This window comes from Typopeltis vanoorti, chromosome 24 (genome assembly GCF_054136105.1).
Source record: "Typopeltis vanoorti isolate ZY-2024b chromosome 24, IOZ_Tvanoo_1.0, whole genome shotgun sequence".
In the NCBI taxonomy this organism is placed as follows: Eukaryota; Metazoa; Arthropoda; class Arachnida; order Uropygi; family Thelyphonidae; genus Typopeltis; species Typopeltis vanoorti.
The window spans coordinates 21,988,293-22,004,771 of NC_143572.1; the positions used below are offsets into that span (position 1 = coordinate 21,988,293).

Genomic DNA, 16,479 nt, shown 5'->3' on the forward strand with positions numbered 1-16,479 from the left:
AAAAGATACTTGGTTTTACAACTTATGGAGCAGGTAGATACCAGGTAGTTGTGAAAGATATAGAAACCAGGAATAAGTTAATGGCAGGTGTAGAATGTGAAGGGAAAATGATCTATCCCTCCGTAGTAGGAAGTCTACTGAAGACACTACAAATAGAAAGGTTCCCTGTAGAATATCTCGAGGAAGGGAGTGAGATAATAAAAAAGGTTTTCTCAAAATGGGGAGACGTACGGGACGTCAAAATCACCAACGATGCTGCCTACCCCGACTGGAAGACCGGCGAGGTGACCTTCCTTATGGAGATGAAGGCCGAGGTCCCCAACTTTGTATTTCTAGGCTCTGCCAGGGTAGTAGTCAACTACCCTGGTGTAAGAAAGCAATGTTTTCGGTGCAGATCACTCGAACACCTAGGTGCAGACTGCCCCAAGAACAAATGCAGGGACTGCATGGCAGCAGGACATGCCCTAGCCCAGTGTGAGGCACCTTGCCTGAAATGTGGAAATACAACCCACAAGGTAGACATTTGTCCCAACAGGACACAAGCAGAACGAACAGGAGGTGCTATATCGCCAACCCCAGCAACCACTCCAGTAAATAAACCTGAACCCGAAAAAAAGGAAGACATTCTAGTTATAGGCAAAACCGCAGAAGAGCCTAAAACAACGGAGCCGGAAGACTCTCCAGTCATTCAACCCCCAGCTATCGTGACAGTAACAACAGGAAATCAAGCCGCCACCACGAAAAACTCAGAATGGAAAATAAAGAAAAAAAAGAAACATAACACAAGGAAAACTCGCATCAAGACGGAAGAGTCCACAGAAGTAGAAGACATGGAAGCCAGCAACAACACAGAAAAAAGACCAATCAGCCCTGAAGAAGTAGAAACAAAGAGAACAAAACCACATAACAGATGCCCAGAAGAAGTATCTGACTCTGAGGAAGAGGAAGAAAGGGAGATCAGAATAGAAAACCAAGAAGAGACTGAGGAATCAAGAAAAGGCAATATTACCTCAGCCAAGGAATCGGAGGAAGAATCTATCCCCGCTGTGGACGCCCAAAGGGTTCTAATGCGTTTAATCCCAGAAGACTCCGAGGTAATCCTCCAAAGGGCAATAGACAAAATAGGAGCACCTTTACTCCTCCTCACAGGTCCCGAGACCATAAGCTTCGAATGGGGAGACCTCTATATAGAAAGATTAAGTGAACTAAACCCAGCACAGCTAAAAGGAATCCCTGAATTAAATGAAGAAACGGAAAGGAGTCTGTATAAAGCTCTTCACCAAATAATAAATGGCCGGGAAAAAACAGTAGCTTCTCAAATCTTACAGAAAAATACAATAAAAAAAAAAGAGTTAAGGGCAAACTAAAAACTTGTCCTCCTTTCAGGACCAACTAAATACTTAATTCTATTGTACAACTTGTTGGTTTCTCTAGTTCACTAAGGAGGGGGTAGACCTGAGAACCCGGGCTGTGAAGGCTTACGTCGAGGCGGTGCAGCTCCTTGTGGGCTGCATCACTCGGGTCAGGTTCTTCCCCCAACTCTCCGTTCTCTGGTTGATAAAGTCCACCTCAATACGGATCCCGCTATCGCAGTTTTTTTTTCTTTTTCAGTTGTAAGGCATAGTTTAAGAATAATCTAAGTTCCAAATTTTAACAAACGTTTTTCTTTTTTTTAGGGGTTACGAGATGACGTCTCCAGACACCTGGAGAATTTTTCGTATAAAGTGAAGTGTAAATTTTTTTTTTTTTTTTTTTTTAGAACAGGTGTAAGGAGATTATGTTTTACAGACCTTTTAGCCACAACCTCTGGGTTACACAGCTAAACAGGTTGACTGTGGCCTCTTTTTACCTCCTACTATCCTACTCTACCTTTCTTTAACTTCCCCTATTACTACCTGCTGACCCTCAGCAATCTTTATACTCCAATGGCCGATGATGAAAGACATGAACTCCCATTCTACCTACTCACTGATGAGACCTCAATAAAGGTTGAAACCGGTCTGGGTAGTGACTTTCTTTCATAATGTTGAACAGAAATACAGCTCCTAGGAGCTAAGTTCACATTATGGGTAAATATCAAGAATAGTGATCAGAGCTTGCTCCACCTTAGACATGAGTTGCCTCAGCTTGTACTACCTTTAGGGTCAGTTGCAGCAGTATCCAGGTATTTGCTTATGCTTGGAATCGCCGAACTTTATATAGTTTCTACTATATTCGGCATGAAACTCTTTGAGTTTCTCATTCGGCTAAGAAACAATATGGGATGTAATATCGCTTAACTTAAACAAAACATTCTGTTAGATTAGTATGGATACTGTCATCTGTGTGCTTCAAAGAAAACCTTATTAACTAAGTGTTAGTGTAAATAGTTATACATACCAAGTAGATACAGGATTCATTTCATAACACATTACTGTTCAAGACATTTTTGATATATTTTATATGTAAAATTACTAACTGAAATCTACAAGTGCAACAAACTTATAGATTTTAAAAGCATCATCATCAAATTCCTGCCATGTACCCTCAAGGGGTGTACAGGATATGACAGTACTACATGAAAAAATTACATCATTACTAACTTCCTATCTACAATTTTCCTCCAAATCAGTCTGTTACTTGTCAAGACTCCAACATTATCAGATCTTATATTTCTATCGTCTAAGGCACTTTGTACCATATCAATCCACCTATATCTTGGTCTTCCTCTGGGTCGTTTTCCTGCCAACCTGGCAGAGAACACTTGTTTTGCTAATCTTTCCTCTCCCATGCTATTTAAGTGACCATACCACCTGAGATTAGCTCTGCTAACGCATTCCTGGATGCTGACAATGTCAAGTTCTTTCCTAATATCCTCATTTTTAATATGATATTGCCATTGATGCCATCTGTTCACGCCTCTAATCTTTCTCAGGACTCTCATATCTGCGGTCTCTAGTCTTTGGTCAAGTGTTTTACTTCTGACCCAGCTCTCAGATCCATAAGTTAAAACTGGTTTGAACACTGTCTTGTATACAGCTAATTTAGTGTTCAGACTAATTTCTCTCTTATTCCATATGAATTTATTCAACTGACTTCCTACCGTACCAGCTTTGCTGGGTATCTACTTTGATACTGAACGAACGAGGATGGGCTGGCAATTTGGGATTCAGCCGACCAAATTGTATTCTTATTGGTTAAACCAAAATAAAAAATGATAGATTTTAAAAGCAATGTCTATGAAATTTGAATAACATTTTTTGAACATCTGCTGAAACAACTGTACCTAAATCTGTTATCTTTATAATTGTGTACTCAATTCATTAAAGCTTAGAGTTGGTTGAAATTACAGCCAAAGCAACTAAGGCCATGAGGTCAGTGCATTATGTCTGCCTGTTCTGCAGAATGAAAAACCTATTTCTAAGAGGGAATACCCGCTACAACATTAGGTTAGTTAACTCACCTTAAGTTTAAATCCTGCTTAGATGGGATTTGTACCCAAGTTCTTTCCAACCAAAGGACATTGTTGTTACTGAATTTAATATACACATATTAAATTCTAAATATGTGTATATAGTGGATGATTCCATACTCCTTTTATAAATTTTAACAAGTACACTCAGACATGGCACCATGCTGTTGCTACTACGGGCTATAAATGTATTGAATGTACATACACACAATAGGTGTTTCACATCTCAAAACTAACAAAAATATCCCATAAACAAGGGTCTTGAAACCCTTGCAATTTTCATAAACTCTCCTTTAGATGGAGCACAACACTGCAATCTGCAATGCAGACAGAAGAAAATATCAAGAAATAAGTCATAAATCCCTTGGTAAATGGCAAAAGAAACACTAATGTAGCTCACAGGTGTCCAAAAAATCCCCACTGCCAGCCTTACAGCAGATGAGACCTCACCATTAACAGCCTAACAAAGCTTATAAGTTCTGGCCATTGTGCAATGTCAAGTGCATGTACATTCAACACATTCTGCAGTTTAACATTCTTCCTAGAGTAGAGTACACCAAGAATTTCAATTGGCCCCACAAATAAAAATCCACAGGATTCAGGTCAGGTAAAAGGCACATAATTGGTTCACCTCTATCATTTCATCTTTCAGGAAATCTGATCAAGATATTGGTCCTCACAATGGAAGTGTGGCGGAGCTCCATCATGCATAAACCATGTTTCTCCTCCATGCCAAGGGAACGTCATCAAGCACATCTTGGAAGATGTTTGTAGAAAGTTACAGTACAGATCATGTAAGCTTGTTTGGCAAATCCATGCTTTTTCATGTTTTCTAAGATACTTGCCCACATGTTGACGGAGAATTGCTGCCGACATCTTGATTGGCTAGCATATAACTTTATGGTAACTGAAAATATCATCTTGAGTGGATATCACCTTGTTTGTGAAAAGCAAGGGAATTGGTCCTTGGTAAAATGGTAAGGGTAAAACTGTTTTATTTTTCTTTCTTTACATGCAGGACTCTCTATACAACTGCTTGAGAGACAGCCTCTTCCACTACAATCTTCCATGTGCTGGTGTATAGATTTCATGCCACTATATGCAGTAAGTTTCCCTAAGTTTCTTCTGATACACTTGCAGTTCTTCATCCTCCACACTCCCAACATTTTGTGGTGCAGAAAATGTGCTATGTTCACATAGGTAGTAATGAAGACAAGTGAATGAAAACAGGGGAAAGTCTTAATAAAGAGAATGTGTTTCATGCCTGTTTCCATTGACACATCCATAAGAAAAGTGCACACCTGTCAATTCAATAAACACAAACCTGCCCTCTGTTGCAAACCACCAATGCATGATTGAAACAAATAGGCCATTAACTACCACTCATTCATGCTGCAAACCTATCTCAAAAATCAAGACTTCCAGACTCATGTTTATTTCTAAGGAATGGAACACACCTAAAGTGTATGACAGGGGTGGGGAATCACCATATATAATTTAGTCAATGACTCTGTAGCACAGTTAATACCAGCAATACACTTTGGTTGCAATGACTTGAGCTCGAATTCTAAACTATGAGGAATTTTTTAAGAACTTTCCAGCTAACAGCAAATTAGCCAGTCTCACTCTTACAAAAATGGCACAGTTTCCTTTAGTCTCATGCAGAAGTGCCAATGCAACTAGGATCTCCATCCACTGAAAAACTGGCCAAAGAATACATGCACTGACAGACGATGTAATGAGGATTAACACACACTACTGTTATCAAAATTAATTTATAGAAAAACAGGTTTTGGCCCAATGATCATAACAGGCCATTAAGCCTAATACAAAAAAGAAAGATTATATTAATTTGGTTACAAGAACATATTATGAATCACAGAATTATTATTTTAATTCTGTGATTCATAATATATTATTTTCATTTACTAATCATGGATTTTTGCTATCTTTTGGAGTAATGTTGCAGATCTGACTTGATTCAGGACTGAGAAAAAGCCTATCAGGGAGAGTGCATAAGAACACAAAAACCATTAACACGTATCTTGTTTTTCGCAATAAAGTATATATGTTCTGAAATCACTAAGTAAAACATGTATAAGAAAAGAATTTTCTTGTAGCTGTTTTTAGGGATTTCAGGAATATAAATAAAATAATCTCCCATTAAAAAAAAAAGTGATTTTATATACTGACAGAATATCCACATAAAATGCAGAATGGCAAATAAGCTCTCAATATTTCAGCATTGTGAATTAGCTATATATATGGTATGGCACAAAAAAAGTATCAAACTTTGACATGCTTTTCAGTACACGTGATATGCCAATACAGATATGCCGTTCAGTACATTTATTTATTTATTATACCATACTGTATATGTTTACTTTTAAATTGTATAAATTTTCATTTTTAAATTATCAAATATAATGACTATCTTTCAGTAGCTGATTATATTTCACTATCACAGCACAGAAAGAGTATAAGTTACATTCATTAATAAAATAATGTGTATTGACTAAACAGAATTTAACATTTATTACAAAAATTTTCAAAAAAAGTAATTGAAAATTTACCAAGAATAATATGGATTTATTCACATAAAAGGCAGAAATGAACAATGCTTATAAATGAATATATCTTGTGTTTACTCTTCAGATTAGATTAATTTGTTTTAATTGAAAACAAACACTTTATAAAGAATTGAGCTTTTTCCAAAAGATTAATCATAAATTAAGATTGTCTTTATTACAGGACTACCTTTATTATTTAGCTGTACAGCAGAATACTTCAAGTTTAATTTCAGCAATCATATCAATACCTGTTAAATTACTATGTAAATAAATTACATGCAATCGGCAATTAATAATCAACTGACAACTTTCAATTTTATATGTAAAAAAAATTACACAGAGTTAAAAGAGAGCAAACAGAATTGAGGAAAATGTAATTTAAATGCAGAAAAAAATTTACTCAAACAATATCATATCAAATACATCTTAAAAATACATTTTTCACTGGTTAGTCTGTGTTTATTACATACACTTTTCTGAGACATTATATCACAAGGTGTTGAACATATGATATCAAACACTACCGACAAATTTACTAAAATCAAATGTTCCAATCTAAAATAAAGTACACAGTACCCACAACCAGTTACTCGGTAACAAACAATGAAGGATTATTTCAAAAATGAGTATCTGACTTGCATTTACTAAAAATGTCTAAAGTCATACACAAATTCACTAAAATAGCAACCAAAAATAATTTACTGATGCAGCTGCTATATTCCAGCACTGCATAATGTAGTTCCTTTATCACTGAAAGGCAAAACTTACAGGTGACCTTTATTTTACACAATTCTATTTTTGTTGATCTGAATATGCCACTGGCACTCATGAATGGAGACAGTTGTGATTTGATGAATGGCAGTCCAGAGCAAATGATGAATAAATTTTGAAATATGGCTAATGTGTATTTTGTGAAGAAGGATGGGGAAAACAAGTAAGTTACCACAGTGATGCATCATGACTCTCCATTACCAGAATCTTCATTATCATCATTAAATTCTTCATTTTCCTCTTCATCATCCACTTCATCTCCATAGTCATCATCATAGAAATCAGTCATATCTGCTTCTGTTTCTGTAGGCTTTGCTTTATGTTTAATGCAATATTCTTCTAATGTTGTTGGAACTACCACATTATCTTTCTCTGCTTCAAGTCGACTAGCCATCACCTGTTTCCTAGATATATAAAATACCTTGTATTATTTAGGAGCATTTTTTTAAAATAAACAATGATCTGTAATAATGAGATTTCAAGTACGGTTTTAAATGTTAACATTAAACTTATGTGCAATACTTAATACTTCGAAAAGTAACAAATAAAGAATAGAATTATGAAGTAATTTTTATCTATCTCCAGTTCATACTTTCCTCTATTAGCAATAACTAAAACTTAACAAATAAGTATTATGAAGTTTCAATGCAATATGAACAATTTTATCAGTTCCGACAAAATCCTATACTTTTAATTTTTTTTTTTTTGTATATAAATACCCTATGGTATGCACCATGCTAAAATATTGCCTATTTTAAATAAAATATTTGCAGCATTAAGTTGAAACTGGACATAGAGCAGCATGTATCTTACCAGTGAACCACTGGTAAGATACATGCAAACCTAATAATCCCATGGAAACATCAGATTCTGAAAAAATAATTACTTCATTATATAGTCTTATTGCAATTATCACTTTGAATGGCATTCTAAAGAACTATTTCCACATTAAGCAAACCTACTATGTTATATCTGTACCCGAGAGGCATAGGACACAAACTCACAAAATAGCAATTATTCAGTATGGTCAGGAGAATAATCTTTTAGCATTAATTTTTCATATTCAATTTCAATTTTTATCATTTCTTTCATTTGTTTGAAATATAATTCTACATTTTGACTAATTTACAAATAGATGTTTAAAAATTAAACTTTAAATTGTATTTTCATTGTTAATTATAGATTTGATGTTGTACACTTCTGACAAAATTGATGTTCATTTCTTTGTAAAACATTGTCTTCCTGCTTATAAAATGTAATAATAATAGTAGGAAAAACAATATAATAATATTATATATCAGTTTTGGAGAATATTAAGAACAGGCCCTATGAAAATATTAAACAATTAAATCCTTATTTTTTTTTTTTAAATACAAATGAGCAATGCTTTCAAAATTACAATAAAGTGACACCAAAAATTTACATATTAGCAATATGTTGAATCTAAGCACAAATACGAGAAAGCTACTCAAAAATTTAGTCTTCATCACTTGCTGGATAGTCACTATTAATTCCACACTTTAGAATTTTATAGAAAGCATGACAACTGGATGGTAGAAAAGGAAGGAGTGAGATAAAATCATTATATTTCTCAATGGAAATTGGTTTTGCTGCCTCACTGATTTGGTTTGATTGAGCACTGCTTGCAGTACAGTGCAATTTTTCTGGGAATTCAACTTCTTGTTTTCTAACATTTTTTCTTAAATTTACTTCTCTGAAAGATATTTTGAAGTAGAATGAATCCAAATTGTCCTGCCTCACTTGCAAATCACACAATTTGAAATAAATGCTGGATATTTATTAATGTTGACCTTTCGCAATTATATAGAAAGCATGACAACTGGATGGTAGAAAAGGAAGGAGTGAGATAAAATCATTATATTTCTCAATGGAAATTGGTTTTGCTGCCTCACTGATTTGGTTTGATTGAGCACTGCTTGCAGTACAGTGCAATTTTTCTGGGAATTCAACTTCTTGTTTTCTAACATTTTTTCTTAAATTTACTTCTCTGAAAGATATTTTGAAGTAGAATGAATCCAAATTGTCCTGCCTCACTTGCAAATCACACAATTTGAAATAAATGCTGGATATTTATTAATGTTGACCTTTCGCAATAATGGAGGTGATGAATATTGCTGATCACGGAGAGATTTAAAGTTTTTAAAATCAATCAGCTCCATATTATTATTATTACTACTACACCCTCCATGAAGTCAGCAGATAGAGAAATGGTCATTCAACTGATAACATATTTATCATACCGACTCTTAAAATCCTTAACACTACCTGCATCAACAACAGATTCCAGTAACGCATTCCACTTACCCACCATTCTCCATGTACAAAATCTACTCCTCACCGCCCTTTCCACTCATACAAAACCTCTTGTTCTTCCCCTCTCATTAACTTAAATGTCTCTATCATCTCACCTCCACCAAACACTGCAATCCACATTCCTTCAATCTTTCTCCATAGTCAACATTTCAGAGCCCTGATAATGTCTTGTCTGTAACTTGTCTCTGGACCCTCTACAATGTTTCCACATTACAATGAAAACCAGGTGACCAAATCAGCATAATAGTCCAAATATGGTCTGACCAGTGTTTTATACAGTGGCACAACCACCTCCATATCCCTACATGTTGGTGTACTTCTTATCACAGAGGCAAGATGACATGCAATATTTGCAATATGATGCCCTCTAAACTCCAGTTTACTTTCAACTGTCGCTCCATCTTGAATCTCATCCACTTCCCGAAGTACGGTTCCATCAATATAGTGCACAGCCTTATATTTCTGCGCTCCAAAATGTATATGATATCTTACAGAGCACTGTCAAACTAGTTGCTGCCTGTCCCAGGATGTCAAAATAGTGAAGGCATCAATTTTCTTTCTCTTTCACTCAATCATGGCATGCATCGTGTCAATCTTCATGTGTGTGTGCACCCCTTATGTAAAAATTTTAATTAACGAATTTAAGCTCAGAATACTTATGAAGGATCCAAATAAAGGACATTATTACAGCCATGTTCTTGTTCTGCCCATACCAGTTATCAGACCATAACATTATTTCCTCTACTTCTGAATAAGGAATGGTAATCTGCCCATTTTAATATGGGTGAACTTACATCATTGTTTCCTCGACCCTCTTAGATTCATCTCACTTCATGTAGTGAGCTGATCCATTGGAAGAATTATACATTCTAAAGTTGAATGTTCAAAGCTTTCATTTCTAAAAATTTACTATTGATTAATAAGGGATTGGATCATAAACAAAAAAGTAAATTAAAGAATTAGCCTTTGGTCTAGCACACCATCTGAACTCCTAGATCGTGCAGTGGGTTGAGTATATATATACACACACATGAATACAAAGTCTTTTGATATTGTTATCTTTTTACCATCTCTGTACATAGTGAAAATCTCCAATCTTTCATTCTCCGAAATTTTTTCATAGCACTTCATTTCATAAGAACACAGGTTTCATTATTCTTGCAAGCAGATTCTTTGCTTTCTTGCTCACATGCGCCTTAGCTGAAGTACAGTTAGCATTAATTACATATGTTGCACCCCTCCAACTTGGTCTTATTAAGGACATTGCTTTTAGATTCTGTTAAAACTGCAATGAGTTAATTTCAGTATCTGAACTTTCTGTCCTTCCAGTTATAGACGGCTCATAATCCTTGCCAACATCAGTCATGTGCATTGCTACTACTCAGGAATAAGTTGATTCCAGGTGATGGCTGATGGAAAGTTAAATGCAATGAAGATGAACTTGCTTCTTCTTCTGTTTACAAAAAGACTTCTTCCTTTGGAAACAAGACTATAGTTCTTTAATGGTGTGAAAACATTGCTGGAAAGTTCAATATTTTCTTCTCTCAGGGTTTCAGTCACACACACACAAATATATATACAAGGGTGGTCTGAAAAGTTCTCAGCCTAACAATGAAAAAACAAATTTATAATTTCAAAATTATTTTTATTTTTCAATGTAATCTCCCTTAAGACTAATATTTATTCCAGCGCCATTATCCTATCCCTGTAGTGGTTCTCAGTAAGATCTAAAAAATACCCCTCTACAGCTGCAATCACCTCTTGATTAGAAGAAAAATATTGACCAGTGAGGAAGAGTTTTAGTGTTGGGAAGAGATAGTAGTCAGAGGGAGTCAAATATGGGGAATAGGGTGGATGTTCCAACAATTCATAGTGAATATCCCTTAATTTTCTCATTGCCAAAATACCTTTGCAGGTGCACTGACCTGATGAAAGATAATTTTTTTCTTCTGCAAACTGGGTCTTTTATCATGAATTTTTTCGTCCATATACGAGTCACATTTTCATATACAAGTAGCCAAAAGGTGTCAAACCTTATTATTACAATATTCTGGATTAGAGATAGTTGTTGGAAGTTTTTCCACTTGGTTATACTATAAATTAAAGATGCCGAGAAATTATATTCTTGCTTTAATCCTCCCACTGATGAGACCTCAATAAAGGTTGAAACCGGTTTGGCTAGTGCATTATGGGAAGGCATAGCATTATACATGTCCTTAAGGATATGTGCTTTGCATTATGGGATACTAAGGCAAGTGATGTGAAGTCATTAGCTTCTTTATACAAGTTCCCCAGTCCTGAAAATAATTCAGGGGCAAACTTTTTGCTTATGCTTGGATAAAGGATTAAACCAAGAATATAATTTCTTGGCATCTTTAATTTATAGTATAACCAAGCTTTACTTTATAGTATAACCTTTACTTCCATACAGAAAGTAAATGAGGTCTCTGATAAAAACTCCTGAATCAGTATGTCAGTGATAGTTTTTTGATAATTGCAGAATGGAGGCACTTCATGTTTTTTATACTCTTCTGATGAAGGGCAGTTAGAGTAATATTGGTTCATATGGGAAAAAAACAACAACAAAAAACAAAAACATCCCTTCATGCTACTGTAGCAAAATGCCTATGCATTAAAGCTTCTCTCTCACATCTGATGATTAAAAAAAGTCAAAAATACAACTTACTCCTCAAATCTGCAATGTATGACATTAAACTCTGACCAGAGTTGCTAAGATTAGCAAGCAATCCAGTGAACATAGTATTTGTGGGCAATCACTTCCTACAGCATCTTTACTAATTAAAGATATCTTGATTCTGTTAATAGGAGTAAAGTCATCATAAAAGTTTATAAATATGAATTAAATCATATGAGATTGTGACAAATGGATCAGACTAGTGGTGATGCAAGGCAAATAACCCGTATTATGCAATATTGAGTTTGTTTATTGTTAAATAAATTTTAATCATGTTACAAATTACAATCAACTAACTATAGCAAACACCACTATAATAATTTGTTGAAAAGTCCTGATAAGTCTCAACACATATAAGCCATTTCTTTTGGCCCTAATGAATTTAAGGGTTTCTTGCAGACATAAGATAACATCAACTTGATGCTTGCTAAAATGTGCTTTTAATCATATTTTACAGGACAACCTGTAGAAGATGTGACACTGTCAGTATGTGTGCATGCGTGTAACCTCTTCCTAGAGTGTTATGCATTTCAATAAGGAAATACCGTGATTTTGAATAAATTCTAATACTGGAATTAACTCAGGTAAAATATTACTTATTGGTATAATTTTCATCTGAATATCAAAGGCATCTTCAGTACAAAGCTAATAGAACAATAACTAACTGACAATTCAAAAAGGCACCACATAAGTAGCTAATGTAAGATAACTAAAAAAAAGGCATTAAATTTCCTAACTTATTAATGAAGGCCTCTTGTCTTGTTCCACAGATGCATTACCATATCTGATGATAATGAATCTGGAGGTTTCCTGATTGGTTGAAAAATAATCCTGTTGCTACTTATTCATTCAAGTTGTGCTTGGAGGGAGTCAGAGTACAGCAGTGGGCACTGTTGAAACACAAGAATTTTGAACCCATCCGTTCTCTGTGTGGGAGTAATGTGCACAAGACCTTCATCTCTGCTGCATGCTCTATAAAACTCCAGCACAAACTCTACCATTTGAGAAGAGCCCGATTGAGGGCTACACGGTATGTAGTGTTTTCAGAGAGCTCTCAAAAGCCAAGTATAATTTTGAGTGAAAATTAGAATATAGATATAAATCACAACGTAATATTGTCTAATTTTGGTAGCTTGTTGTGTCTGTGTGATTTTGGTGTGAATTCTGTTATTTAATTTAGTATTTTAACGATACATTTCACAAATTTGCACATGGTGCCAATGCGACGTAAGATAATAGCGTCCAAAACTACGACGCCATTGTTCAAAAACTGTAATGTGTGAGAGTGATTGTCCAATGTGATGTGTGTGGGATGTATGCATCCCGAATAAGGCTGGAGTTTGGATTGAAAGTGATAGTGGTGGGAGAATGTGCAGAAAGTGTAAGCAAAGTGAGGAGTTGAAGTATGTGTCAGGTTGTGAGACAGTTATGGTTGAAGAAAGCCGGAATGTGAGTGAAAATAGTGGCTTGATAGGGAATTGCGATGTAGAAGATGATAATGAGAGCAGTGATCAAAGAAAGAGTGAAAGCAACTATACAGAGAGAGAAAATGGTTTAAATGATAAAAAAAATGAGGAATTATTTGTAGGAAGTGAGATCGCTAGGTTGCGTGCAGTGATACAAAATGCACAGCAGCAATTAGAGCACCTGCAAAACTCTTTCCAGAGTGATTCGGCTAACGTAAATAAACAAGTGTTTGAAAGGAAAAATAAGCATAAGAGTGGGAGAGTTTCTGAAATGAAGGAAAGATTGTATGGTGATTTGTTATTAAGAGGAGTGATAGATAGGAGTTTAACTAAATCGTACTTACCGTGTGCGAAATTTAAGGATGTGAGAGTATTAGAGCACAAAAACAGAGAGAGTGAAAGAATTGATAGTTGTGACGGGTACAAATGAATTGAAAGGAGATAAATTTTTTATGAGAGGACTTGAAAGTATTGTTAAAGGTAGCAAAAGAAAAGAGTGACAGAGTTAGGATGGTAAGTCTGTTGCCGCAGTATGACAGAGAGGAGTTTAGAAGGATGGCCATAATCGGAAATGACATCACGCGCAGGTTATGTAGATGGTGTGGTGTGGAATGAGTTTGATGGGCGAAAGGATTTATGCAAGATGGATAGCCTGCATTTGAATGGATTTGGTGTCCAGAGACTGGAAAAAGTGTTGCTGAATGAAGTGAAAATGGATGTGCAGAACCAGGAAAACTAGAACTACCAAGGAGGGGGGGGGGATATGCGGACATCAGTGAGACAGTTGAGTGTAAGAATGTATATAATGTACCCGAGCCAGTACTATGGACAAAAAATGGGAATGGGCTATTTAAAATAACGAATCAAGATGGGGGTGGGACAAAGGGATCACTACATTTCATATATACTAATGCCAGGAATATTAGGAACAAGAAGGAAGAATTTTTGGCCTTGGTTGGCTCTTTCTAGCCACAGGTTATTGGCATTAGTGAAACATGGCTGACGGAAGATGATATAGTTAGTGGGATAGAATGTGTAGGTTATAGTGTGTTTAGGAGGGACAGAGAGAATAAAATGGGGGGAGGGGTGTTATTGATGATAGTTGATGAACTGCAGCCAAGAAGAACTGAAGTTGTATCGCAGGATAGTGAAAAGAGCTCATTTGAGGCTATTTGGTGTGAGATTGAGACTGGCAGAATAAAATATACAGTTGGGTACTGCTACAGACTAGGTGATGGAATAGATGGTGGAGATAGTATACATAAACAAATTAATGAAATGAGTGGAAGGAGGGTAATTATTACGGGGGATTTCAACTATGGCAACATTGATTGGAAAGAGGAGAGGATACATGTGAGGAAGGAAATGGATTTTATTCAATTATTAAGGGATAACTATCTGAGACAGCATGTAATTAAAAATACTAGGGGTGTGAGAGTGTTTGACCTGGTAATAGCATCTCCGAATTTGACTGTAATGAATATGACCATGTTGCTGCCTATTGGTGAGAGTGATCATAAGGTCTTGACCTGGGAAGTGGCTAAAGGTGTGGAATTTTCGGCTAAGACAGGGTATATGTGGAATTACCATGCTGGCAAGTATGACAAGCTTAAGCTTAGGAGATTGCTTGGATCAGTGCCATGGCATGTACAACTGCAAGGGCTGGATGTTGATAGAGCATGGGAAGTGGTCAAGGAGCATTTACAGGCGGTTATGGCTGATTGTATCCCTAGTGTACGAATAGTGAAACAAGGGGGGGGGTTAAATGGATAAAAAACACCATTAAGCTTGAGTTGCAAAAAAAGAAACAACTGTGGAGGAAATTTAAAGAAAGAGGTGACCTGCAGCCACATGAACGGTATAAAGTGCAGGCCAGAAGGGTAACGAGTGTGGTAAAAAAAAGCAAAAGCGGATTATGAAAGGAAACTAGCTCTGCAAGCTAAAGTGAATCCCAAACAGTTCTTTCAATATGCTGCAAGCAAGAAAAAACTGTACACAGCAAAATGATTTTAAGGAATGACGATGGTAAGGAGATCACTGAATCAGTCAATATAGTGGAGTGCTATTACAGAACCTTAATGTGAATACATCTGTGGGATTGGATGGTATACTGGCACGGATCTTGTGTGAAGCGGTTAAAGAATTATCAGTGCCCTTGACCATGTTGTTTAATCCAAGTCTCGGGTCTGGTTTAGTCCCGAAGGTGTGGAAAGAGGGGGGAAAATAGTTCCACTCTATAAAGGAGGATCCAAGACTACGGCTGTAAATTACCGACCAATCAGCATATCGGGAGTCATTGTCAAGGTCTTGGAAAAAGTAGTCAAGGGAAAAATACAGGAATGGATTGATGAAAATGAGATACAGTATGGGGGGGACAGCATGGCTTTGTAAAGGGTAGATCATGCCCCAGTAACTTGCTCAAGTTTTATCAAGGAGCTGGCAAAGGCATTTGACAGTATACCACATGGAATTCTAATCCATAAACTACAACATATGGGAATGGATATGGGGTGGTGAGATGGATAGGTGGGTGGTTGATGGAGAGATATCAAAGAGTAGTTTATTGAGGAGTAGAGTCCAAAAGACGGCCTGTGACTAGTGGTGTGCCACAGGGTTCAGTTCTTGGATGACTGCTGTTTAATTTGTTCATTAACGATATAGGGAAGGATCTAAGAGGAACAGTTCATTTGTTCGCTGATGATGCAAAGTTGGGTAGGGCGATTGTGAATGCAGAAGATGTCAAAATCTTGCAGGTCAACATGGATAGATTAAAGTTCTGGGCTAAGGAGAATGGATGTCAATTTAATGTGACAAAATGTAAGGTTATGCATTTTGGGGTGAAATGATTAGCAGCAGTATCCCACATTGGTGGAACTGTACTCCAGGAGATTGATGAGGTCAGGGAATTGGGAGATGAAGTTTAGGGGGGGCACACTGCAAAAGTAGCTAAATCAGCTCATCAACTCATTGGTTGTTGAAAAATACCTTGACAAGCAAGTTATTGTACCTCTGTACCGAGCCTTGATAAGACCTCATCTCGACTACTGTGCCCAGATTTGGTCACCTAGGTTCCTTCTTGATGGGGAGGAGGTGGAGAGGATCCAGAGGCGAGGGACTAAGATGATAGCGGGTCTATGGAATGAACCATATGAGAACAGGTTGAAGATTTGTGGGTTGCAGAAATTAGTTGAT

At 36.2% G+C, this 16,479-nt stretch overlaps 1 protein-coding gene across 1 annotated transcript in view; it reads right to left on the reverse strand.

Moving 5' to 3' along the window:
- Positions 1–5,967: 5,967 nt before the first annotated feature.
- Positions 5,968–16,479, reverse strand: part of LOC150092994 (ubiquitin-conjugating enzyme E2 R2-like) — a 73,015-nt gene continuing 62,503 nt past the window's right edge. The window contains exon 5 of the mRNA XM_090413564.1: positions 5,968–7,196. Coding sequence (XP_090269690.1) covers positions 6,977–7,196 — 220 coding nt within the window. The 3' untranslated portion in view covers positions 5,968–6,976. The remainder of the gene's footprint in view (positions 7,197–16,479) is intronic.